This window comes from Typopeltis vanoorti, chromosome 7 (genome assembly GCF_054136105.1).
Source record: "Typopeltis vanoorti isolate ZY-2024b chromosome 7, IOZ_Tvanoo_1.0, whole genome shotgun sequence".
Lineage (NCBI taxonomy): Eukaryota > Metazoa > Arthropoda > Arachnida > Uropygi > Thelyphonidae > Typopeltis > Typopeltis vanoorti.
Window position 1 is genome coordinate 69822821 of NC_143555.1, and position 25898 is coordinate 69848718.

Here is a 25898-nt window from a genome sequence, read left to right on the forward strand (position 1 = left end):
ATGAAGTATTTCAACTTCGTATATTTATCGAATCATGATTCGGGGAAATACAGTAGACTTCCTGCAGAGATGAAGGAATGAAGAGGTGTGAAGACAAAGAAAAATCAGAGTCTGAGTGGAAAATCAGCCTGAACAAAAGACTTTTAATCACACAGTACTAGGCCGAAATCGTTTTACAACTGTGCTATCTGAAAGATTTTGATGGACTTCTTTTCTTCCATTTTTGGAAAATCTTTGGCAAGTACAGCACAATAATTACTATTACTACTACTACTATTATTATTATTTTGTTTTATATATAATAAATATATATATAATATATATATATATATATCATCATCATCATCATCATCATCATGCATATCAAGGATTTAGGACTAGCATGACACGTTCCGGCCTTAGAAGTCATCGTTGAATCCTTTAAGAGGACATCCTGGTTTTCTTTTTCCTGATGGCTTGTACTTTAAGGCTTGTTTTGGTAATCTTTCTATTTTCATTCTTTGAACGTGTTCCATCCATTTATGTTTATATTTTTTAATTTTTTTCTATTACAAGTTCTTGGTTTAATTCTTTCATAATTTCTTCATTTCTTTTGTGATCAAATACTTTGCAGTTTTTTTCATAAAATATATATATATATATATATATATATATATATAAATAACATTTTCGGCTATACAGTACTTCCGAACAAGAGACGCAAGCGAGCGTAAGGTAAAGCATGCACACCAGCAACAGCGCTTTCAGTGGCAACCTACCTCGGTAGTCTGCACGCGTCTTCAACAGTGTCGCTGTTGATTTTGTGTTTAAAAAAATGGGTTATTTGTGTATTTGTCGATATTTCGCGATGTTTTGTGCAACATGGCCCTACACGCCCAATCAAAAAACTTAGTGAAGAATCACGGAAAAAAAGAGACGAGCAATTGATCTTGAAACGAAGTTGCAAGTTATAAAGCAATATGAAGCTGGTAACCCCCGAATATGATCGCAAATGACTTCCGATGTCTCATTCTACAGTGACGAGGGATAAAATCGTAGAGGCTGTGAAAGGATCTACTTCCATTAAATCGACGATAGTGACGAAGCAACGAAAGGTCCTATCGGTAATATGGAAAAGCTACTTGTATCTATGATGCAAGTAGCTTTTCCATATTAACCAAAAGAGTATACCCCTTAGCACTGTGACCATAACCGCTAAGGCACTAAGTCTCTTCAACATGTTGAAGGAGAGAGCAGAACCCGATTATGACTACGAATTCAACTCTTCTTCCGGTTGGTTCAAGAGATTCAAGCAGCGCTTTGTGTGAAATTCAAGCAGCGCTGCTTAATGTGAAAATGTATGGGAATCTGTAAGTGCTGAGAAGACTGTCAAGGAGTTTGTGGAAAACAAAAACTGGATAAAAGTATTACGGAGGAAAATTATTTGCCGCAGCAAATATTTAATATGGATGAAGAAGATTTGGGTGATTATTCTTCTCTTTTATAGTGGTGTAACACACGGTACTATTTTTTTCGAAAAAAAACTATATATATATTAAAACCAGGTTTAAAATAGCTTGGTATCTAACGTATATTTTACCTAAGGTAAAAAACTTTCTATATATATATATATATATATATATATATATATATATGTAGAAAGATTTTTAAGTTATATATATATATATATATATACACACACACACATATATTTGGTCATTAGAACAAGGTTTCCATTGTTCCATTGCAGATAAAAAATAAATAAAAAAATACAAAAAAAATAAAGGCAATAAAAATAGGAAAAAAATCCTTAGCCTACCCAGGGCATTACTTACTGTAATCTTTAGCAAGTGGGAGTCTCATAAAAATAATCTTGATAATAATGGAGAGGTTATACTGTCTAAATCGTCTGTTTCATTTCTCAAAGCGAAGTTTTTATTATGATGAAGTTAAAACTAAGTTTGAATTAAGAAAAACAAAACTTTCCGTTTCCGTATAAAGACTGCTAAATTCACCTTTAGCTGTAAAATCCTTATAAACGTATGATTAGAAGGTGGTTAATAATTTACAAAACTGAGATAGTGTTTTATGAGAGAAGAATTGAAACTAATGTATATAGAATTATATCAAATCCAATTAATAGACTGAACTTAATAATCGCTCTTACAAGAAATATATCACTTCATTTCCCCTTACTCCTAATAATATCAAAACCTCCAAACATTTCTTCTTACTTGTACAATGTACAATTGCTGGTAGTGTACAAATATCAGATTCCCAGGTTTTGGAATACAGCACGCGCACCCCCTCCCCCCCCACACACATTTGGGGTAGTGGTAATACACCAGAAACCTCTAAGATGTTTAATGCTCTCCAGAAGAGGGCTATCCAGTTAATCGATGCCCCTTCTCTCACAGATTCGTTCCAGTCAACATTTTCCCCAAGAATAAGATTTTGCAGAAATCATTTTTGCAGTGAAATAGCTTAATCTTTAATCCCTTAAAACTGAGAGATCAAGAACAACGAAGGATGAGTGAAAGTCATCGCCAACATGGTGACTGATACCGCGATATTGATCACAACAACATTTTATATTTTCGATCAGGACCACAGATCTAAGCTAACATCTAAACCATAGTTTAAAACGGATTAAAAAACAAGCCTTTGCTTTTGCTTTGTATATTTAGAGTACATCCTAACCGAATACCGATATAAGTTCATAGAAGTTCTTTGGGTCAGACATTTGGGTTACGACAGGATCTGGATCCCACAGACTGCAATCAACTCAGGCTCTAATCGACCGTGACTTCTTCTGTTACTGTAGTCACCATATTAAGTGTTGCACGTGTTAATAGCACGAGTCAATAGTTGATAGATGCCACTATATCATTTTAAATTCAACAAAGAAGGATTCTTAAGAAAATTCATCAGCTCCATCACGTGATGCGAAGGATTTGTGAGCCAAAAATTAACGTGATTGCGTTACAAGCATGTTATTCTTACATCACTTTGCTTAAAAACAGTTTTTATCATAACACGGAGCACCAGAGGAGAAGTAATTGATGACTAACCACTTTTTCCACATTAAACCATATTATTTGGCTGAATGACATACCCTTTTGGTTTTTAAATACCCCTTATACAAAGAATGAATAATAAAGTTGAAAAGTGAAGTGTACCATTTATGCTGACGATTGCAATTCAATTAAAGTATTATTTCTATGTCTATAATGAAGATGACAGTTATTTAACGGCCACGTTCATTGAGTTAAGTTTACCACAACATAAGTAATACGTTATACTTTATGTGTTCATTTGCGTTCTTACGAACTGGTATATAAAATTCTGTGTTCGGCAGTTAAAAGACAGTAACAATAATTGGAATACAAAGCAGAAAATTGTGACCAACTGAGGAGTATACTGAGTTCATCGCAATGGTATCGGTTGTTGGATGGGAAACCAGGGTATGCCCACTTTGCTAAAAGCTGTCAACATGAAGTATGCAACATTGCCTTCACTGCTACCTCTTCACCCGATGAAGAATCTCAGGTGTATATTAGAGCTGGTGCACAAACTGAATAAGAATTCAGCAATAGGTACTGATGAGATATCCGAAAAGGTGCTAAAAGAGTGTTCAGGTCAACTGGCTATTCCTGGACCAGGAATAGCCGTTAGTAACCAGGCTATATAATTGGAGTCTCCGAAATTCCGCAAGAGGGGAAAGAATGTATGGTAATCCTATTGCACAAGAGTGGTAAATACCAATGTATCCAACTTTCGACCAGTCAAAATCTCAGGAGTGGTGGTGAAGATTTTGAAATAGTAGTGGCCTGTGGCTCGCATTCAGAAATGAGTTGATAATGAATCTCTACTTTGCAATGAACATCATGGGTTTAATAAGATAAGGTCATGTTTTAGAAACTTGCTCACACTCTATAATAATATTACCAATTATACTTCTCTATTTTAATAATGCTTTTGACACAATACAGCATGGAAGACTGTTGCATAAATTGGAGATTATGGATTTTGATCATAAAATATTAGCGTAGATATGAGGACGGCTCACTGACAGATATCAAAAAGTGGTATAGAGGGGATTTGTGTCTGCAAGATTTAAGCTAACTAGTAGTGTACCACAAGGATCAGTCCTTGATCCGCTGTTATTCAATCTGTACACTAATGATATTGAGAAGGATTTCACAGGCGACATACAGCTATTTTCTGATGCTGCAAAGATAGGTATGGTAACCAAGAATGCTGCTGATATGCAGTGCTTGTAGAATGATTTCAAAATGTTGGAATTGTCGGCATACAGAAATGGATGTCAGTTCAATGTCAGAAAATGTAAAGTGCAAAATCACACTTTGGCGTGATTAGATAACCAATGTCATATTATGTTGGTGGGATTATGATAGAGGAAACTGCACAGGCTTAGAGTATTAGTAGATAGGAAGTTGAAGGTCGTGTAAGAAAGATTGCAAATACAACGCAAAAGATAACTGCAATGCTGAACTTTCACATGTAAAGATAAGGATGTGATTTTGCCTCTTTACACGGGTTTGATAAGACCTCACTTGAACTATCGTGTGCTAAAAATCTTAAAAACATTTTTAAAATGCTGAAAACGTGTTAAAAACTTTAATGTGTGTTAAAAATGATATCAAGATTGCGAAATACTGATTATGAAGACAGACTGATAATTTGTAGATTCCAGACACTAGCAAACAGGAGAAACGGTGGAGGGGTGATATGATCGAGACTTACAAATTTCTGAAAGGGTCATACAGGATTTCAATTGATGGAAATTTTTTTATTTGATGGAAGGTGTGGAAAGGACATCCTTGGAAACTGAGAATGAACGCTGGTAAGAAGGGGATCAGATCTACATTTTTCTCTCATAGAGTGGTGCGTTATTGGAATGGATTACTATTGAATGTCGTGTGAATGAATTCAAGAACAAATATGACGGCTGGTGCGTGTAATATGTGGCCTCTCTCGAAGTTCCTGGAGAGATATTTTAATAATAATAATAATAATAATAATAATAATAATAATAATAATAATAATAATAATAATAATAATAATAATAAATTTTTAAATAATAATTTATTGATTGCTAAAATATTTACACATACAATAAAAATCTTGAGTGACAGTACAACTTATAATTTTACAGAATTCAGCACTAAGTGCTACATTTTCTACATTGCATTTCAATTAAAATTTTTAATACTACGTTTTTTGCCTCTAAATTATGTATTAACAACACATATTCTTCTAATACTAACAATGAAGATTATACAGAATTTTTTGTATTTTCTTTGGGAGGCATTTCTGATTTCTTCGTCGAAGCTTTGCAGAGCTTATCTGAGGAAGATAATAGATGGCGGTGATTTCGTGGTTATGTTTCTATACTGGTCGCAAGCCAGGTGTTGATTTTACTGTTTGTCGGTACGTGCTTGGAAGACTTCAACTGCTCGTACACAGTTTAACTTTTTTTTGCAAGTAGGGTTGGATTTGGACATGGCGTATTTGTTTGTGTCCTTGTAGTGGTTTTTTTGGAAGGGGGTTTGTCATAGTTTTTTTTTTATGTGTGTGTGTGTGTGTGTGTGTGTGTGCGTGCGAGAGAGAGAGAGAGAGAAACAGGAATTTCTCTAATTTTCATTCTCGCTATAATATTTATATAGCGCCCGTTTCATGTTCCTAGGTTTCTGTTGTTGAACGGCAGTTTGTTTATCATGTCAGGTACGTAGAAGTTTCGGGTGGCTTTGCCGTGATGATTGTTGTACTTATATGTTATGTAGTTTGTTGACTGTGGTCTTGTTATCTGATATGTTGTTCCGGTTACTCTATAGGTTGGGCTATAGTAATGTTTTAACATGACTGTGTGGCGTAAGTGTTTCACCTTAAATATTTTGTGTTCTGTCCGTGCTGCCTGCATAAGTATGGGTTGTTCCCAGATTATCAATTATACCATTTTTATCTTGAAACCATTGTAACCTGTTGAGTCCGTAATCTGCGCAGAATGCATATGATCTGATTACGTATCTTAACAGTTTTTCACATAATGCTTAATAGAATAGTATTTTTGTGTGTGTCTGACAATGTCTTTTAATTGGTATAGTTTGCTTGCTATTGTCCTAAGGTTGGTGTGTAGGTAGGTTATATGGCTATTCCAACTTTGATCAGCATCGAAGTGAAGTCCGACATAGCGTGTTATTTTCACCTGTGTGGTGGTTGTGGTTTTAGGTTCAGCACTTTGTGATAGGAGGATGAATGTCAGATAGTTAGATATTTAGTTTCTATAAGTAGGGTTTGGGGGTTTTTGAATATCATTAGCTTTCTTTTTCCAGCGTTTATATATATGCCGTTTTCGGTTAACCAGTTAGTGATTTGATTGATGTCGTGTTGCATATTTGTGTAAGCGATATTGGCGTTGCTGTGAATGGATACTATGGCCGTGTCGTATGCGTACTGGAAGATTTTACTTTTTAGGGGAAGATGGCTTATATGTGTGTATATGTTAAATAGAATGGGAGATAGGATAGCTCCTTGCAGTATTCCACAGGTTACTGATACCTCTTTGCTGTACGCTGATCCTATACGTGTGATATGCTTCCTGTTTTTCCTGTATACTTTAAACCACTGGATTGACGACCTTCGATTCCAATATACGTTAGTTTCGTTAACAAGGTTTTGTGTGTTAGTGTGTCAAATGCTTTTGTTAGGTCAATGAATACGACTAATGTTATTCTTTTTTTTATCAAATGCAGCGTTTATTATGTCTGTGAAATCTTCCAGGAGTGTTGAGAAAGCCATATTGTGTTTTGGGTATGGTTTGAAATTTTTCAACGTATGTGGAGAGTTTGCAATGCACGATACGCTCCATGATATGGTTGATTACAGGCAACGTGGCGATGGGTCTGTAATTACTTATAATGTTTCTTTTTCCATGTGTGTGTATGGGTGTGATTAATACAGTCTTTAGTGTTTCATGCATGTGTCCGTTTCGAAGATTTTATTTAATAGTTTTTGTATAACTGGACATAGGTTGGTTGAGTGTTTCTTGATGTCTTTTGATCTGATTCCGTCTATACCCAGTCCTTTGTTAGGGTTAATTTGTTGAATTACAAGTGATAGTTCTTCTTTTGTTACTGTGGGGAAAAACATCGACCGCGTTGCACGTGGAACTAGTGGAGAATGTTCGTATGTGTGAGGAAAGGTTGTTCTTGTAGTTATTGGACAGAGTTCACGAAGTGCTGATTGAAGTTGTTTGCCAACTGTTTGAGGGATTTGGGATCGCAAGCAAAGATGTGTTTTATTGTTTCCGAGGCAGTGGTTCTGTGTATATTGTCCAGCATTTCATTAATCAGGTGCCAGGTTTCCTTTATATCGTTCTGAGCTGTTATTAACTTGGTGCTGTAGTAGTTTCGTTTTGCCATTCTAATCTGTGTTGTTAGCAGATTCCGTTTTCTTTTGTATTCAGCTTGAAAAGGGATATTGTTTTCCTTGAAGATGCCCTATTGAAACAACTTCTTAAGTTGTTTCAATAGGGCATCTTTTCTTTGTATGTCGGTTAATAGGTTGTCTGTTATTGGATTCTGTTTAGTTTGCGAGCGTGTTTTTATTTTTGTTCATTCTTTGTTATATATTTTATTAAATGCAAGTTTAAGATTATTATATATAGCTTCAGCAGAATGTAAAGATGCTATCTGCATCCAGTCTGTTTTTCTGATTTCATCGTTTACTATTGTTTCGTTTAGAATGCTATAATACTGTTTTATAGTCTCAGTGAGTTTTATGGGTTCTGGTTCAGTGTGTAACTGTAATGCTCTGAAATAATGGTCTGCCAGTTTGCATGTTATGATGGCTGCTGTGCGACTGTTTGGAGGGGCCCATATATTTATATGGTCAATACAGGATGAGGTTTTTGTATTTCCGACTATCTCTCTCGTGCATACGATTGTATGGATCTGGTTATGTTATATGCCGATAAGAGGTCTAGGTATTGTTCTGTGTTGTTATTTATGTTCCTAATGTTTATATTCATGTCTCCTATTATTATCAAGTATTCTGAGGTGCCTTCTTTCGTGGCTATAAGCCATCTGTTTAGTTCATCTAGAAAATTTGTGGTGCTTAAGTTGAGTGGTCTGTATATTATATTTAATATCAAGGAGGTTTCTTGTTTGATGTTTTCAATTTCTATGCATATGTTTTCTGCGTATTTTAGTTTATAGTTTATTTCTGTTACTTCTAGTTTATGTTTGGTAAATATTATTATATCACCTCATCGTTTAGTTTGTCTGCCGTGTTTGTGTTGTTGGAAGTATGGCATTTGGTAGATAGTTTCCTCTTCGTTTGTCGTAGATATTTCAGTCAGTATTAAAATGTCTATGTTGTCTATATCTTCTTCCTTCAGATAAGCTTGCAGGGTCAGCCAGTATTTTTGAATGCTTCTGATGTTGACGTGGAGAATAGAGTTCTTTTTTGGGGATAGTCACTTGTTTCCATTCTGTTATAGATTTCAGAATGTGGCAATTATCATGTTCTGGGGTGATTACACCTGCCTGATGGCCTTAATTCATGTAATTTGGTGTGCTGTTCCCTTCTTCACGAGTTGTCAATATTCCTTTTAATGTGGCAGCCTGTTGAGGTCTTTTACTGAGTTTATTTGGATTTGTTTTGCGTCTTGTGTCTTTTTAAGGAATATTTTGCTATCTCATATCTATATATACAGGTAATTTTGTACTGTTTTTACTTTCCTTGTTGGGTGTAATAGTTTCCGGTAATAAGGCGTTAAGTATTCAGACAAGTATATTGGGGTATTGTCGTTAGCTCCTTTCAGACCCTTGGCTACTGGTTTTTTTTAATCCCGCTGGCTTTTATAAGTGTACATTTTGTTGGTCTGTTGGTGACTCGCACCACGGCGTGAGGAGGACGGCAGTTATTTTCTCTTTTCCTGCTTTGTGGTAACCGATGTACTGACTGGATATCTTTTGATTCAATGGGTGTGCAAGTTTTTTGTCTTAGTTGTATTACGGTGTCTTTTAGATGTTCCGTAGCAATTTCCGGGAGACCATCTATCAGGAGAGCATTTTTATACTGCTGTTGGTTTAAAAGTTCGTGCTGTTGCTTTAAAGAGTTTAGTTCATGTCGTAGTTCTGTTGCCTCTTTAATTAGATTATGCTGTCTTTCCATTGGTTCTTTAACGCAGTTTTTAATTTCTCTGACGGTCTGTAATACATCTTCTACCAAGTTATTATTAAATTTACTAAATTCCTCATATTGATTGAATTTTTGGGTAATCTGTATGGTATGTGTTTCAAATTGTTCTTCAACAAAATCGATTAAACGGTCTTTTGCTTTTTTTTAATCTATTTTCAAGTAATGCATTCAAAGTTGGTTCACCTGGGTTTCCATTGTTGTTTTCTTTGTTTTTCGTTCCCTCAGCTGTTGATTGCTGCGTTATCTCTTTACCAAATGCGGTTGTTTTCAGCGTTGTCTGTTTCCAGCCTGCAGTTGAAGGTGACATTCCTTTGTTTTATCTACACTGCTGACACTTCCACTCGTAACGCTTCGCGTTTGATTTTCTATGCCAAGTGGCCTCGGACAATCCCGAACATAGAAAATGAACGTTTCTCTGGCAGTTCCTGCATGTTATGTGGTTTTCTTCCCACGTTAAGTCTTCATGGCACTTCATATTTCTTGTTTGACGATCCTGCTGTAATTTCTAATGTGGCGACTTTCTTTCTAGCGTAGTTGACCAACGTATACTTCGCACTTTCAATACTTATAATTTACTTATTACTTAACTTACATACAGTTTTACGTCAATATGTTCAGTTTGAAGAATGGAATTCACTGATACACTTTAAATTTTAATTCACCAGAAAAAAATCTACTTTGCAACTTAAAATATGGGAGCATCGAAATAGCCTGCCTGCTACCGCTTGCTGCTAAAGCGACATACAAAAAAATAAAAATAAAATAAAATAAAATAAAATAAAATAATAATAATAATAATAACAATAAAGTCAGATTCTGGTCGCAGACTAAAGGAACGTTTTCTAAGGCTTTCTCTGTTGACTGATTCGTTAGTCGATTTTGGCATGGGTAAACGAATTTTTCGTTCCCTTAAACTCAAGAAAATCGAGATGACTCCATCTGTCTGCAACTCTTCAGAGAATGACGTTTATAATTAATGTTAGTCTTGAATGGGCTATTTCTGAATAGCTACCCGTTCGAGATCGGACTGACCCTTTAGTCTTCGAAAGTTATATAGGGATAAAAGGGATTCTGTTACTGACATAGACAGACCATATTTAAATATCATTTAATTAAAGATTCCTGTATTTCCTTGCACGTGTTTAACTCAATGGAGTGTCAAGAAGATAGATAACTTGACGGCTTTGACAAGCTGGTTAATCCTGTCTGTAGAATATACAATGGCTGTTAATTGCATGAGTTCTTCTTGATAGGTTGCTTGTTTTTACTGGATGACACCATTGCCATATCCATATGAGACAGTCTAATTCACTTTTAGCACTGATAGAAGTTTTTGGTCCTTGTGGATCCACAAATGACCATCGTCACAACAGATTGAGACGTTTTATCAAAAGAAAATTCATTTTACTTTAATATATATTTTGCATCAATATGTATAAACTTTTGTGATTGCTTCATACTCTGTTTACGACTTGTATATTTGCAGTAAGCTTTTAGTTTTATAAAATATATTTAAAAAGGATAATTTTACATCATATCAAAGGAGTTTAATCAGTAAATTATCATGTTTTCCAGAAATTAGATTGTACCAGATTTCTGCTAAGTGGGACTGCTTCTATGAAAGCAGTTCACATGTAATTCTGCTTCAAGCTTTGATCCCATTGTGTTGCAATGCAAACCATTTCGATTAGTTCTTTATTTGGACACTTTCTCATACAACTGCTATTCGAAATGAAATTTTATAACGAAGTCAGATTACATTATATTTCTCCCTTGACATACAGAAAGCTAAGTTTTCTATATTGCACTGAAATTATGTGCTTCCTCCCTCTCCCCTACAACTCTTCATCTTTGATATATTTACCTTCTAGTTTCTACAGAAGCAAAACTACAAGTAGTACTGCATGCAAAACTAATAAACTAAAATAAAAGTTTTCTGTTGATATACCGATCATTAATAGAGAATCTTCACACATTGTATTTATTATATTTATTAATTAATTTTACTTTCAGGAGACATCGCCAACAACAAATCCAGATTCTCGCACAGAGACCTACGCTAGTAAGTGCGAAACTGAATTTAAATCTCCGAACGATAAGTGCGAAACTGAATTGAAATCTCCAACTGGCGAGTGTGAAACTGCTTTGATAACTCCAATTGGCGAGTGCGAAACTACTTTGATAACTCCAACTGGCATATGCGAAACTGCTTTGATAACTCCACGTGGCGAGTGCGAAACTGCATTGAATTCTTCGAATGGCGAGTGCGAAACTGATTTGATACCTCCAACTGGCGAGTGCGAAACTGAATTGATAACTCCAGCTGACGAGTGCGAAACTACTTTGTTATCTTCAACTGGTGAGTACAAAACGTTTCTTAGGTTGTTTTACAGGTTTTAAAGCACAAGAATAGTAAATCAATTACTTTATTTATTTATTTTTCTTTCGGCCTGTCTTCTGTAATTTAAAAGTAGGCTACATTTCACTAAGCAATATGCTAGTGGCCAGTACACCGTGTTACAACGTTTGGTTTCTAATATAACTGTATATTACTATAAGAAAAGTGAATGCAAACTCGCTTTTCGATGACTAAAATATTCACACATAGAAGCAATAAAGTGACGATTTCTCTAAAGATAACCTGTGCTCATACGCCTCATCCCAGTTTTACTCTTTCAGTTTGTTTTTCCTGTTATCAAATGAATGTTTGATAGTTATTTCCAGTAAGTTAATTTCCTTACTACTGAAGAATGGACAATAGCTTATAATAACAGTGCGTTTTACAGAATACCAAAACGAATTTGCAGTCATCATTAATAATAGATACGTTTCTATTTTAATATTTTGATATTTATTATAGAATTACTGATTAATGATACACTTCTTTTTATATAAAAATTTTTTTTTTTTCCAGTAGGTACACAAACGGTTTTAAAGATTACAGAATCAGGAGAGGTCTTCAAAAATAAGGGATACTTGACTACTTTGCTTTGTGGAAGACGTGAGTAATCCGCGCACTAAATTTATGTTTTTTAATTAATGTTGAAGAGTGAAAATAATGTATCATAAAATGTTATTTTTCATTTTCATTCTACAGGACTTAATTCAGTGAATGTATGAAAATATTTTACTACAGTATAATGTGACGCATTAATGGAAATACAATTTTTATTAAAATATTGGGAAAGGGTACACATTAAAACTGAAACGTAAAGAAACAAATAAACTAAAAGTTAAGGACTTCTGAAAACTAAGACATTTTCACATAACACGCAAACTGGCAAAGGAATGCACGCAAATGAAAAAAGTCACATAAGTAGTCGCGTTGAAACAGTATGTTAAACAACTTCAACTCAGTCTGCGATAAATAAACTACTGGCGAAATTTACCACATCCAGAAAATAAACTTGAAAACATCATCATTATTCTTGCTGATGAACAGCGACAACTATTAAGTTATATTGCATTCTGTATATTTGCACAATAGAAGAGCTGAGTAATTACAATGATTGCTAACTTTCGGGAAGATGTCACAGATAGTATTTCTTCACATAATATCAACTTTCTGTAAATGTGCAACGTGCCATTTTTCTTACTGTAGAAATATTAGCTGTTATATCTTGCACATTCTGGTGAATACGAATTTCATGTACCAGCATGGGTACTGAGGGTGAATAGAAGCATTTCTGCTTATATAGATGTCAGTTCACCAAATTTGAACTGACACGCGGTTTCACCATCACAAAACGAATCCAATAAAAAGAAACCATAATACTAAAGAGTCCATTTCAACTGAAAAGAAAGAACCAAATCTAGAAAGGTACTGGGGTTTGGTTATTGTTCATCGGAGCATTTGGGGAACTGTTTTTTTTTTTTTTTTCTATTTTTTGTGTTGTGGCTGTGAAAGCTAATTGACCATTTAAAGTCAGCGAAACAAACAAAAATACCACCACAACGCAACACAAACAAACAAACAAAAATCCAAAAACAACATGAAAAAAACCAATACCACAAACGCTGTAGCCAACAAGAACCTGTTGTTGAAGGTGAAGACCTCCAACCCAACACAACACAACCAGCCAACTTTTAAACACCTCCACCAAACCGTTTTCTCCAACACACACACACACACACACACACACACACACACACACACACACACACACACACACACACACACACACACACACACACACACACACACACACACACACACACACACACACACGCTACCTCAAAAAATCCATTCATCTTGTCTAGCACCTCATAACACACTTTACTATACTCCCCTTCCGTCACAAATTGCCAACACAAGTGCCTTCCTGACTGCGCTAATTGATCATAGAAGATAAGCTGCCATTGATAACATAGCCCGACCAAACAAATAATGCTAACAAACCCACTAATCGCAAGAGCTCAATAAAAATAATATTACAAACCAGTATCTTCAAAAATCATACCAAAGAGGTGCACGAATAATATAACTCGCTAAAAGGGGGGGGGAGGAATCTTCATTACAGTTGTTTTTATTATCCAAGATGGTGCATTATGGTTCTTACTCTCCCGGTTGGCAGCATGCGGTCTTTATATTGAAGTCAAATCCGGTGACGCGCTTGTACTGCCTACTGGATCAAGTTACTTTGTTACGTTGCGAGTATTGGAGACAGGGTTAACTCAGACCCCTCCCCCACACAAAAAAAAAAAAACAGAACAATGTACAGAATGAAACCCTAAATGAGTTGATCATTTAAATTCAGTGTGAACCAGCGGAACAGAAGATACACCCAAAGGCATGAAAAAATCAATACCAGAAATACGAACAATTGTTCACTAACTTCGAATACTTACACGATAATCGTCTATTTTTATTTGCAGCAAAGAAAAAGAAAGTTCCCTAAGTTTATTTTAGATTATGCTTTGCACTGTTTGCATTTTGCAAGCTTCAGTAATAAAAACCTGAAAATAAACTAGTAAGACTTATCGTTATATTTGCTGATGTACAGTTAAAACTATCAAACTATATTCCATTCCACAAATTCTGCCGTTTCAATTGATACTTCATTGATCACGTCATCAATGATGATGTCATGTTTCTTCACTTGCATTAATTTAACTTGAAATCCACTTTCTGTTGATGTGCTAGGTGGCACTTTGTGTTACAAAATAAATAAATTCAATATAGAAAGAATGAATATAACATCTTGGGAGGGAAGCTCAGCAGAAACAATTCTATTCTACTGTTGGAAATGTCAGTCCCAAAAATCAAATGAACCAAAAATACTTAATCTTGAAATGTACTGACGTTTGGTTCTCACGTTTCTGGTATTGGTTTCTCAATGGCTCTTAGCGTTTTTTGTTTGTTTTTTGATTTATGTTGGGTTGGTGTTTTTTAGTTTCATTGACTTTCAATGCTCAAGTCAGTGCAAGCCCATCGTGAGCTGACCTGCCTACTTAAAGTGAGTGAAACGAACAAATCGCCACCCCAATCGAAGCAAACAAAAAACATGAAAACATCAATAACAGAGTCACGGGCACCAGATCCCTCTGACCTGCGATCCTCCAGAGTTCGCCTAAAGTACACCCATCCTTCTCATCCCAAAAACACACAGGCCCATCCTGCCTTCCACCTTAAAAGTACATTCACCATATACCTACCCAACCCAGCACTTCAAAATCCGCCCAACTACCTAAAAAACACGTCTATCCCGACGACCACTCTTCAAAAATACACCCACCTGCCTTATATCAAAATACCACCCACCCACCCACACCCACACCCACACACACACACACAGAGAGAGAGAGAGAGAGAGAGCGAAGGATGCCTTCTCCAAAAACACACCAACGTACAATACCAATTCATCATAAAAAAAGAAAGTTCAATTTCGAATATAAAACGTACACACACAAACTGTAGAAAAAAATGAAAATTCCACTAAAATAAATATACCACAACGACAAAGAAGAAGCATAATAAAAAATATACTACTAAAAAAAAACTACTTCAAGGAACTCCACTAAGAAAAGGCATAAAAAAAAGTAACCCAAAGTAACTTTAGTATATGCTACACACCCAAACACACTGAGTGGCCACTTTATTAGGAACACCTCAACGTTTAGGAACATGACCGTTCCTGAAGATCTTCAGCCACATGGCTGCAGTACGCTACACAAATCAGGCAGAGAGGCATCCGACGGTTCTGCTTTTTGTGTTTGATGCATCAGAATGGGTAAAAGGTGTGACTTCAATGACTTTCAGTGATATGATTGTTGATGCTAGGCGTGTATTCTTCTTGACTCTTCACTGACAACAGCGTTTGAGGTGTACCAGGAATGTGTACTAACCAGAAAACTTCAAACCAACGCAGTCTTATGGGCAGAAACAGCTCATTGATACACATTGATAGTCCAAGACGAATAGCAAGGGTTGTGCAAAATGACAGGAGAGTCAAAACCAGTCAAATCCCGCTGAGTATAACAGTGGTGGTGGTCAGAACATATTCCCAGAGCGCACAGTTCGTCACCGACAGTAACGGATGTCGTACAAGAGAAGAGGACCATCCCAAGTCCTAATGCCCTCAGGTAAAACAGGAATATGGAAGTTAAGTGCGCACGTGATCACCAACAATGGACAGCCGCAGACTGGAAAAATGTCGCCTGGTTTGACGAGTCCCGGTTGATACTATAATCATGCTGATGGGAGAACCAGAATACGGCAGAAACCACATGAGCTCATGTACCCGTCCTACCAAGTCGTAACACCAAAGGCTGGTAGGGGAGGATGTGTGGAGTAATATAGAGAATGCTTTTTTGCCATACGTTAGGTCCCCTGACACCAGATTAATACTGCATGAATGTCCCAGACTATCTTAACGTCGTTGCTGATCATGTTCACCCATTCATGGTTGCAGCTTTCCCATTGTCAAATGGGTACTTCTAGCAAGAAATTGGATCATGCCACAAAACTAGTAGCGTGTTGAAGTGGTTCGAGGAAAATGACACCGAGTTTCCAGCGAGTTCAATAAAATATATATTATTTTATATTATTTATATGTTATTTTTTAATAGTTTTGAAAGACCACATTACGTAAATATCTTCCATTTTAACTACGAAGTGTTTTTCGTGTCTTATGGCCAACCGTATATATATATATACAGGGTGTTCGGGATAAATTTGACATATTTATAATTAATTATATTTTTCCGTAAGTTACATGTATTAACACACACTTCTCTTCATTTAAAAGTTTGGACCCTTCTTCATTCATATACAAGATGTCAGAAAGGATGGATAGCTGGAACCCACCTGAATCATGGAAGAGAATAACTTGTATCATGATGATTCGTGCCCGCCATCAAAATAAGGATATTACGACTGCTGCCCAATGCTCCCTGAATACAGTAAAAACAATCAGGCATGAACTAGAGACTTGCAATGGTGACTACGAGGATGTAGCAAGAAGAAAGATCCCTAGCAGACGATCTGATTGCGTTCGTACAGCAGAATTCCTCGCAAATCTGCAGGAACAGGTGTTGAAGAACCCTGGCATTGGAATTCGGGCTTTGTTCGTGGAGTTGCTAACTGTAGTCAAGCCCTGGATAACAAGGGTAGCCAATGGTAGGCCGTATGTATGGCAGCAGGATTCGGCCCCTTGCCACACCTCTGGGAAAAGTCAAAAATGGTTGTCTGAAAATTTCTACGACTTCACCAGTCCAAATGTTTGGCCTCCAAACTCCCCAGACCTTAACCCCATGGATTATTTTGTATGGGGCGCAGTTGAAAAAGACACCAATCGCACTTCCAGTAATACAAAAGCCCAGTTAATGGATAAAATTAAAACAGTTTTTGCGGCCCTTCCCAGGGAGACTGTAGCATCAGCTTGTTCGAGGTTCCGAAGCAGAATTGAAGCTGTGATCGATGCTAATGGTGGTTATTTTGAGTAAATCTTGTTGATAGTATTGTAATTAACTCTGCCTGTAATGTTTTTTTGTCAATTCATTAAATTTAATAGATACAAAGAAGATTTTCTTTTTCCTTACGAAACTGTCAAATTTATCCCGAACACCCTGTATATATATATATAACATCACCGATATTATTTTTGCATTTATTCCTGTTATAGACCCTCCAAATTGTTTCCCAGTTTCCCGTGACTCCTAAAATTAAACACAACTTACGACCTTTCATGAAGAGGATACTTTTCAACGCGTAAACATTACATCGCATTTGTGTTAATAGCCCAATGGTGCGATCACAAATATGGACACTTTTAAGCCCTTTGAACAGACGTATAGATGGCGCGGCGGGTTAAATTCTTAGCGATTCAGTGGTGTTAAACAACTCAGAAGAGGAGGAAGGGTGTGCGCTGAGACAATAGCACCCGAAAATCAGTGGCTGTAGTTGGTTGTTTTGTCATCAACAACCAACTACAATCAAAAGTGCTATCATAGGGTCACAAAAATGAAATAAATGACCCTGCCAATTTTTAGAACCGCAACAATTAACATGCAACAACTATTATTTTAATAAATTGTTCTTTCCGTAAAATCGCTCAATATAACGAATATTAGTGTGGCTTTCTATCCCTGAAAACGTTTTAAATATGTACCGTACATAAACGACTCATTCTCTAACTCATAAATCTTTAACTGTCCACCAACAATTACGAGAGCAATAAAAGAAGGACGGGAGAATTAAGCTGGACATATCTCTTTCATTGCAGCTATAATTTTAAGTAAAATTTTATATATAATTTTAAGTACAGGTTACACATATAGATGAATACTTTATGTAACGCATTCCTACATGGAAATATTCAACATCAAGAATAAATTAGTAAAATGTTCAATTAAAACCAACACGAAATCTCCTTCTAGACAAGTAACAGTGCAACCTGAACTCAATAATATTCTCTGTATGAGGTAAGAAGGATAAAAAAAAATATTTAAAAAAAACTACATGATTTATGAATTTATGAACCTTTAGTTAAATTAAATGGCTACGCTGATTTGAGTTATGTTCGTGCAAATGCATACCCCAACGTTAGGTTAGAGCAAACCAATTTTTTAAAGAAGTTAAATTCTGCAACATTGCTTTAGCTTAAATGTTTATTGTGTCAATCTTCATTTTTTCTACATTTCAGATACATCTGCAGCTCAACTGTATTTTGTTTCTTTCCTTTTCAGGTACACGTTCACTGTATGTGTTTATTGGTATTACTTTGACAATAGCAATGATTACCATAGGTAAGTTCAGTTAATGTGAAATCGTCATAGTGTTTACGATATTATTCAAAATTTCCGAGAGAAATAATTTACACCAAGTTAAGAAAAAAGAAAAAAAAATAGCCACCCAAAATTCAACATAATGGAATGGAATTTCTTAGATATAACCAAGATATAACCATCAGAAGAACTTCAAATGGGATGGGCTGTAAGGGCTACTTTCCCATAGGATTTATATAAAGTATGAGTATTTTAGCACAAATTACAACTACTGATCTTACAAGTAAATCATGGAAGCAGCGGTATCCATTGAAAAACTCCAATAAGTAAATTGTTTAATGCAATATCAGATACATGCATATCACCATCCGACTTCTCCAATATCATTTACATACAAATTAAACAGCCACGGATCCCAAACAGACCCTTGTGGTACACTGTACACCACTAATAACTTTCCTCTTCTGGGATATTGTCCGACATAGACAACTCGCTAATACCTAACAGACAGCCAATTTTCCGCCAAACTAATCTACTATTCATCCCCCATCTGTTCCAATTTAATGTGACAATTTATCAAAAGCCTTTGCAATATCTAATTATACCACTGTCCATGCAACACCCTTATCCAATGCATTTGTCACTTTCTGTTAACACACGACTTCCTTTAACAAATCCAAACACACAGATTGGCCTATAATTCCAAACACTGGTCTTATTACCTCCCTTATGAAATCGAACAATTTTACCGCTTTCCACAGTTTGGAACTTGGCCCATTGCAAACTCATGGTAAAAAGATATTTCAAATATGGTGTTAGCTCTTTGGAACATTCGCTCTAAATACATGATGAAATAGCATCACGTTCTAGAGCATTATTTTCATCGTCTATTCAATTCCTGATATACCTCCTGCTCACTTACTAACAGTAACTCCTCCTTCTCCTCCTCCTCTCTCACTGCATTCAAGTTCTGCATGATGTCACATCGACAAGAATGAAATAGATTTATAAATTGCATTTTAAATACAACAGCTATATCCTTCGAAGCGATTATCATTCATCTATTTCAGTGTTTCTCAAACTTCAGATATCCGCGGATCCCTTCTTAAATTTTCATTATTAGCAAGTACCCTTTAATTAATTAATTAAAAAAATAAATTAATTAATTAAAATTAATAAATTAATTTACAATATTAAAAAATTAAATATCTATTTTATTTGAATTTATATGTTCATGTAAACAAAAAATATGATTTATTTTTAATAGAACAAACTTTATAAAGATACGATAAAGTTTTACTTACTTGAAATAATTTATCATCAATGAGAGGAGTGAAATTGCTTATGGTGAGTTAAAATTTCAGCAACATTTGGCTCTATAGTTGTTAATTTCAATCTCAGATGCGGTTCGACATCTATAATGCGATTCCTCTTCTTCGTCGTAATATCTACAAGGGCCGAACTTTCCACAGATATGAACTTTGAAATAGAAAAATGAATATTAGAGCTTTATCTGTTAATTCAGGAAATTCATTCTGTATTCGTAGCCAAAATGATGATAACGTATTCTCGCTGTATTTATTTTTTAGGAAACCATCAGAAGCTAGTTCTAAAAGTTGTTCTTTTTCTATTGGCGATAGACCCTTTGGCATAAATTTGTTTTTATTGAAAGGGTATCTTATCCACTCAATATTAATGTCCAATTCAGGGAAATCTTTTCTAGATTCATTTGTAAGCTTTTTAAATGCTGCATGATAGTAATTTTCACATCGTCATCAATTTGTTCATTTGAACTTGCGAGCAATTTATGGAGCGATGGAAACGCGTCAAATTCTCCGTTACCAACCCGCTTTTGCCATAACTTCATTTTTGCCAACGTGGCGTTCACTTTATCTTGAACATGAAATATAGAAATTGCCTTGCTTTGTAAAGATAAATTAAGACTATTTAATACAGTAAATATATCTGTTAGGTATGCTAATTGACTGAGCCATTTCTAATTATGTAAATGCTTTTTCAATTCAAACTTTTCATCAAGAAAAACTTGTAGTTCATTCCGAAGTTCAAATAAACGAGTAAGGACTTTTCCACGAGAAAGCCAACAAACATCGGTATGGAAAAGAAGTTGTATATAGTTGCTTCCCATTTCTTCGCAAAGTTCAGAGAAAAGTCTGGCGTTTAGAGGACGGCCTTTAATATACTTTATGATTTTTACAGCTTCATCAAGAACTTTCCTTAGATCTGTAGACATCATATGTGTAGCCAAAGCCTCCCTGTGTATGCAGCAGTGTGTCGACTTTGCATTTGGTGCAACAGCTTGAATCCTTGAAACAAGCCCTTTTGTAGATCCGACCATGGATTTCGCTCCGTCCGTGCTTATTCCAACACAACTTTTCCAATCAAGCTTGTTTTGATGCATAAAGGTATTTATGCATCAAAACAAGTCAAATAATTGAATATTTCTTCGCCAGTTGTATGTTCTGGCAAGGGTTGGCAATATAAAAGGTCGTCATTTTTTTATTTATTTTTTATTTTATTTTTTTTTATTTTATTTATTTTTTATTTTTTTATTTTTTTCGTACCTAACGAACACTAGAGGATTTGCAAAATTTGTAATGTCGGTGGATTCATCTACCTGCAACGAATAATAATGACTTTTACATATATCGGATAACAATGTTTCTTTTATATTTTCAGCCATTTCAGTGATCCTTCGATGAACGGTACTATTTGAAAGGCAAATCCGATCAAAAGATCTTTTTGCATTATCTCCGATCATAATTTCCGCTATTATTTTTGCTGCAGGCTTGACCAAAGTTTCACCAATTGTTTCCGCTGCACCACTTTTTGTTATTAATAGCGACACATGATATGAAGCTTCTAAAGCCTTCATGTTTTCACCTCCTGACACGATCGACGTCACTTTTTGAGATTCTTTTAAATTTTTTAGTTTATTTTGAAAAACTTCGACAGGTTTGTCCTTGCATTCATTATGTTTCGATTCAAAATGGCCATTTAAATTAAATGGTTTCACTTTCATTTTTTGAAGTTTCACCGCTAATTACACATAATGGCATAGGTTCATCTTCATTTCCCGTCCATGAAAATCCACATTTCAAGTAATTTATATCGTACTTACGAAGTTTTCTCATCTTCTTCTTAGTTGGTTCTTTAGAGATGTCAGACGGCACACACTTATCGATTTCACTTGATCCAGATACAATATCAACATTTTCTTCTTGCTGACAGCTACTTGTATCTACTGTGTTCCTCTCGTTTGCGCATTTTAAAAATCCAGTCTTTAATCAGTGATCCATACTTGAGAATTTGAAAGCTAAAAAAAAATTACCGCATTTTATGAACAGTCCTTCAACAAATGGCTAGTGAAAGCAGAAATCGAAACAGACAGCAATCGTAGGCCAGTAGAGATAAAGCAGCTATGAAGACGTTCATATCATTGGTGCGGTATTAACAAAACATCGCGCTAATAATTGACAAAGACAAGCCGACAGTTCAGTTGAAATGCTAATTCTCTTCAACCGAATTCCTTATATAATATCTGAAACACATTCACTATATATTTCTTAGTTTTAACACGTTCACTCAAACAAAACCATATGTTGTCGGTGCACCATATGGTTTTGATTGTCTACTATAGCATTTTATGTGGGAGGGGTCATGAGATTCATTAGTTCCGTTTTTATCCCAGTTGTCTCTAATTGCACTGTTCGTTGAGAAACATATTACACAGCCTGTAGATGTCTCTGTACCTTATTCAGTGATACAATAGGAATGTTTTACGATCTCAAACTTAAATTTTATTCCATGCGTGTTAATGATGCATAGCCGAAAATTGCTCCGGACCCCCTGAAGACCTTTCGCGAACCCCGGGGGTCCGCGTACCACACTTTGAGAAACACTACCTACTCTATTTTAACCAATCAACGCCATTCTTCAACAATCACTATTTCTTCTACTGGCCAGATATCGAAAACATTCCATAGGATTTTTAGCCGCATTAGCTTGCATACCCACTCTTTGTACTTCTCATACAACTGGTTGTTATAACTATTCATCTTACTCTTCTTCCATACCTTCTTCTTTCAGACTGCATATCTTATCTCTTGAGTCAACCATTTCACAACCATTTCAAAATCAACCATTTTTGATTTTGAAACTTCAAAATCAAAATCTTGAATCAACATATCACACTTGCTCTATTTTCCCTCTTAGCTTTTGGAATACATTTTTATGTTACCTCCACTAAATAGTTATTGAGTTGGGCCCAAGCAGCATTGATATCCTTTACATCCAGTTCCTCTTTCAATTTATTGCTGAAAGCCGTTTCCTGAGCTTTTCAAATGACTGATTCACCCTGCAAGTGATTACCTCATGATCACTCGCCAATTGGTGGAAGATTTGACCCCATTTATAATAACATCATCTGATAAGATGATCAGATCGCATACCCTTGATCCTCATGTACCATCCCTTACATATTGCCTAAAGTAAGTGTCTCTCAAAAAACTGCAGAAATTCATTTTCTTTTCCCCAGATGCAGTCTCTTGATTCCAACCAGTCTATATTACCATGATTAAAGTCACCCATAATGACCACTCGTTTCTTGCTAACCAGGCTAATTTGCCTATATATTTCCCTCCATATTACCAGGTCTATAGCAACATCCAACTAAATATTTCATATGCCTCGGAAAAACCGTGATCACTACAATATACGAACACGCTGAAAAATGAATGGATGTTGCCCCTACGGAAAATAAAATAGTATTAATAATAATGATGAGGCAACACCTTTCACTTCAAACGGATCATTTCAGGAAATAGCCGGCTGCTTTAGTAGCCATGAACTCTGTGCATGCTTTGTTCACTAGAATTTAAACAAGTCATGCAGGTTTTCATTTTTACTTAGCAGTTTTTAACTTACAGAATAAACACGATTTGACTAATCAGATAATGTTTCATATTAAAGAAAATCACCGATGAAATATCGGTCATCTATAGATCACGCTGTGTGGAATAACGACGAAAATCTTCATACTGGTATGTTATATTTCCACATGGTCTCTTTCCCTCTCTCACACGCTGAAAAAAAAGACACCTTCTGTGACTAGTAGCTCCATTTCTAACATATGTTGCATTTCTAACATTAGAGGTATTCTCCAGACAAAAAAAGAGAATTACAAAACAAATAGAAATAAGAGATATTAAAGATTCAAATTTATTTCAAAGCAGGCTATCTTTGATCGGCTGGAAATTAAGCGACCTCATAGCGCATCTGGAAGAACGATAATTATCCTTTGATTGGAAAAGAGTTGAGTTCATATTCCACTTTACGAGAATAAAAGGAATCTTTATATTGGAAGCTTCAACAGAAAGTGTCAACCTACTACTCACATTCGATCTCTTATGAAGACAGTAGATGTTTATTTATTTATTATTCCGGAAACTCGGGTTTTTCATCTCCACATACAGGAAATGAGATCCCAGTACTCGCGTAATTTACAAAAAAAATTAACACTGATATTAGTCAGTTGTAAGCTTTCCAGTTCCAGTAAACTTTACGCTTTAGAGAAATTCCTAGTAACGATTACATAGAAATTTGAAAAATAATTTATTTTCTAATGAAAAAGTCAACTTAATTTATTCTCTAAGAAGGACTTTAAAATGTCTTCGGTAGAACGTTGCGATTAGTTTCCATTAAAATTCATTGGTGTTTCTTTGACAGGTGCGATACACATCAATAACTGCCCAGCTCAGAAATATATTCCAATATATCTTATAGTTGGAGGAGTTTTGGGAATTATACATATTCTGCTAGAATTATGCACTCAACTGTCGAAATGTAATGAAGGGATTCACAAAGAAGGAAGTAAAAAAATTGAAAGGATTCAGACAGAAGGAAGAAAAATACTTGCTGGACATGGATTAATTGCACTCCTCGGCATAATTTGGTTTACTGCAGGTAAGAAAAGTTTCAGTGCATATAAATGGACACTGAATCGCTTTTATAAATACTGTAAATTAGGATAAGAGATCCTTCTTAGATATTTTTGGCTGTACTCTTAATTATTTAAGAAGAATTTTAAAACAATACCTTCCCACTAACAAATCATAAGCTAAAGTTCATAAAGTCTAAAATATGAGAAATGTAAATATGAAGGGCGGAGCATATAACTATGCAATATTATTCAAAACAGTCTGATGAACTGTTTTCTAATGGTTTGTGAAAATTCAGAAGATATTGCAATTAGCCGGCGGATTGGCCCAGTGGTAAACGTACTCTCTTTCTAACCAAGAGGCTGTTGTTAAATCACAAACATCCATAGGGTATGGATGTTAGTGATTGGGAGTTGAAGATGAATTTTGTCGCACGATGTGAGACCACTACCCCTGTTATTAGATTCCTGAGTGGCTTGGGTTTAAGTTGTGCAGAGCAGGTTTGTCGGATTAGTTAAAAAATAAATTTAAAAATAAATAAAAGTAAATTAAAATAAAAAAACAGCTCTGAAGTATTAATGTGCTATATGTTTACAAGTCTTCGTTAATAACGAGTGGGAATCATATTTAAAAAAAAATTCATTTATTTATTAAGTCCATATACTCGCATGTACAACAGATTAAGTTGATGAATAATTAAATATTCATTTTGATATTTTAAATTTCAACTTTTTTTTACTGTTCATTGATATTTCAATAAAAGTGATCGTTCTGTTTATGATGGAATGATATCTGCATGTCATTTTTCACGATGCAGTAATTTTATTGACGAAGAGCAGTAGTTTTCAGCGGGTTAGCCGGGTGGCTATGCACTTCGTAACAATATGCCTGGGAATTCCTGGGTTCGATTCCCGTCGCCGACGTGAGGAGCTGTCGTTCTCAGGCATAGCCAAGTCAGCCGGTCTTGAGCGTGGACAGCACAGTTTTTCTCAGCAGTTTATTTGGGTTAACAGACCAGTAGGCCTAATACGTAGTAGGGGAAAGGGAAGGAGAAAAAGAAGAGTAGTTCAACATGAATGAGCCTCTGTACTTCAGTTGGTATTGAACATGCTCCTTGGTTGAAAATATGTGGATTGAAATTTCGTCTAGGACGATAAGAAACTTTCTAATTCCTTTTAATCTCAAACAATCAGAGAAATTGGATGACTGTTCTTATTAGACTGCTTCATTCTGGAAGACTTAAGCGATTGTTTAGTGCTGTGCGAGGTGAAAGCTACGAGTCTGATTTATTGTGTTTGCCAATGCTGTGTGTGTGTGTGTGTGTGTGTGTGTGTGTGTGTGTGTGTGTGTGTGTGTGTGTGTTCTCTGATCATTTGTCTTTTTAAGGAAATAAAAAAAGCTTGTCTCCATATTGAGAGACCGGAAACTAATTTTTAATTTATACCAATTTTTTATTGTTTTTTGTTTGTTTACAGAGAGAGCTGTATTTCGTCAAAGTGAGTTTCTAAT

At 35.5% G+C, this 25898-nt stretch overlaps 1 protein-coding gene across 3 annotated transcripts in view; it reads left to right on the top strand.

Annotated features, from left to right (window-relative positions):
• The first annotated feature begins 42 nt into the window (after window positions 1-42).
• The window catches only part of LOC150104759 (uncharacterized), a 30574-nt gene continuing 4718 nt past the window's right edge, over window positions 43-25898 (top strand). For 2 of the 3 annotated variants that reach the window (XM_090395932.1, XM_090395934.1), the window contains exons 1-5: window positions 45-237; window positions 11221-11566; window positions 12122-12208; window positions 18394-18453; window positions 24178-24414. In XM_090395932.1, coding sequence (XP_090252058.1) covers window positions 202-237; window positions 11221-11566; window positions 12122-12208; window positions 18394-18453; window positions 24178-24414 — 766 coding nt within the window. In that variant the 5' untranslated portion in view covers window positions 45-201. Of the gene's footprint in view, window positions 238-11220; window positions 11567-12121; window positions 12209-18393; window positions 18454-24177; window positions 24415-25898 lie in introns of all 3 variants that reach the window. The other variant, XM_090395933.1, reaches the window with a different exon arrangement.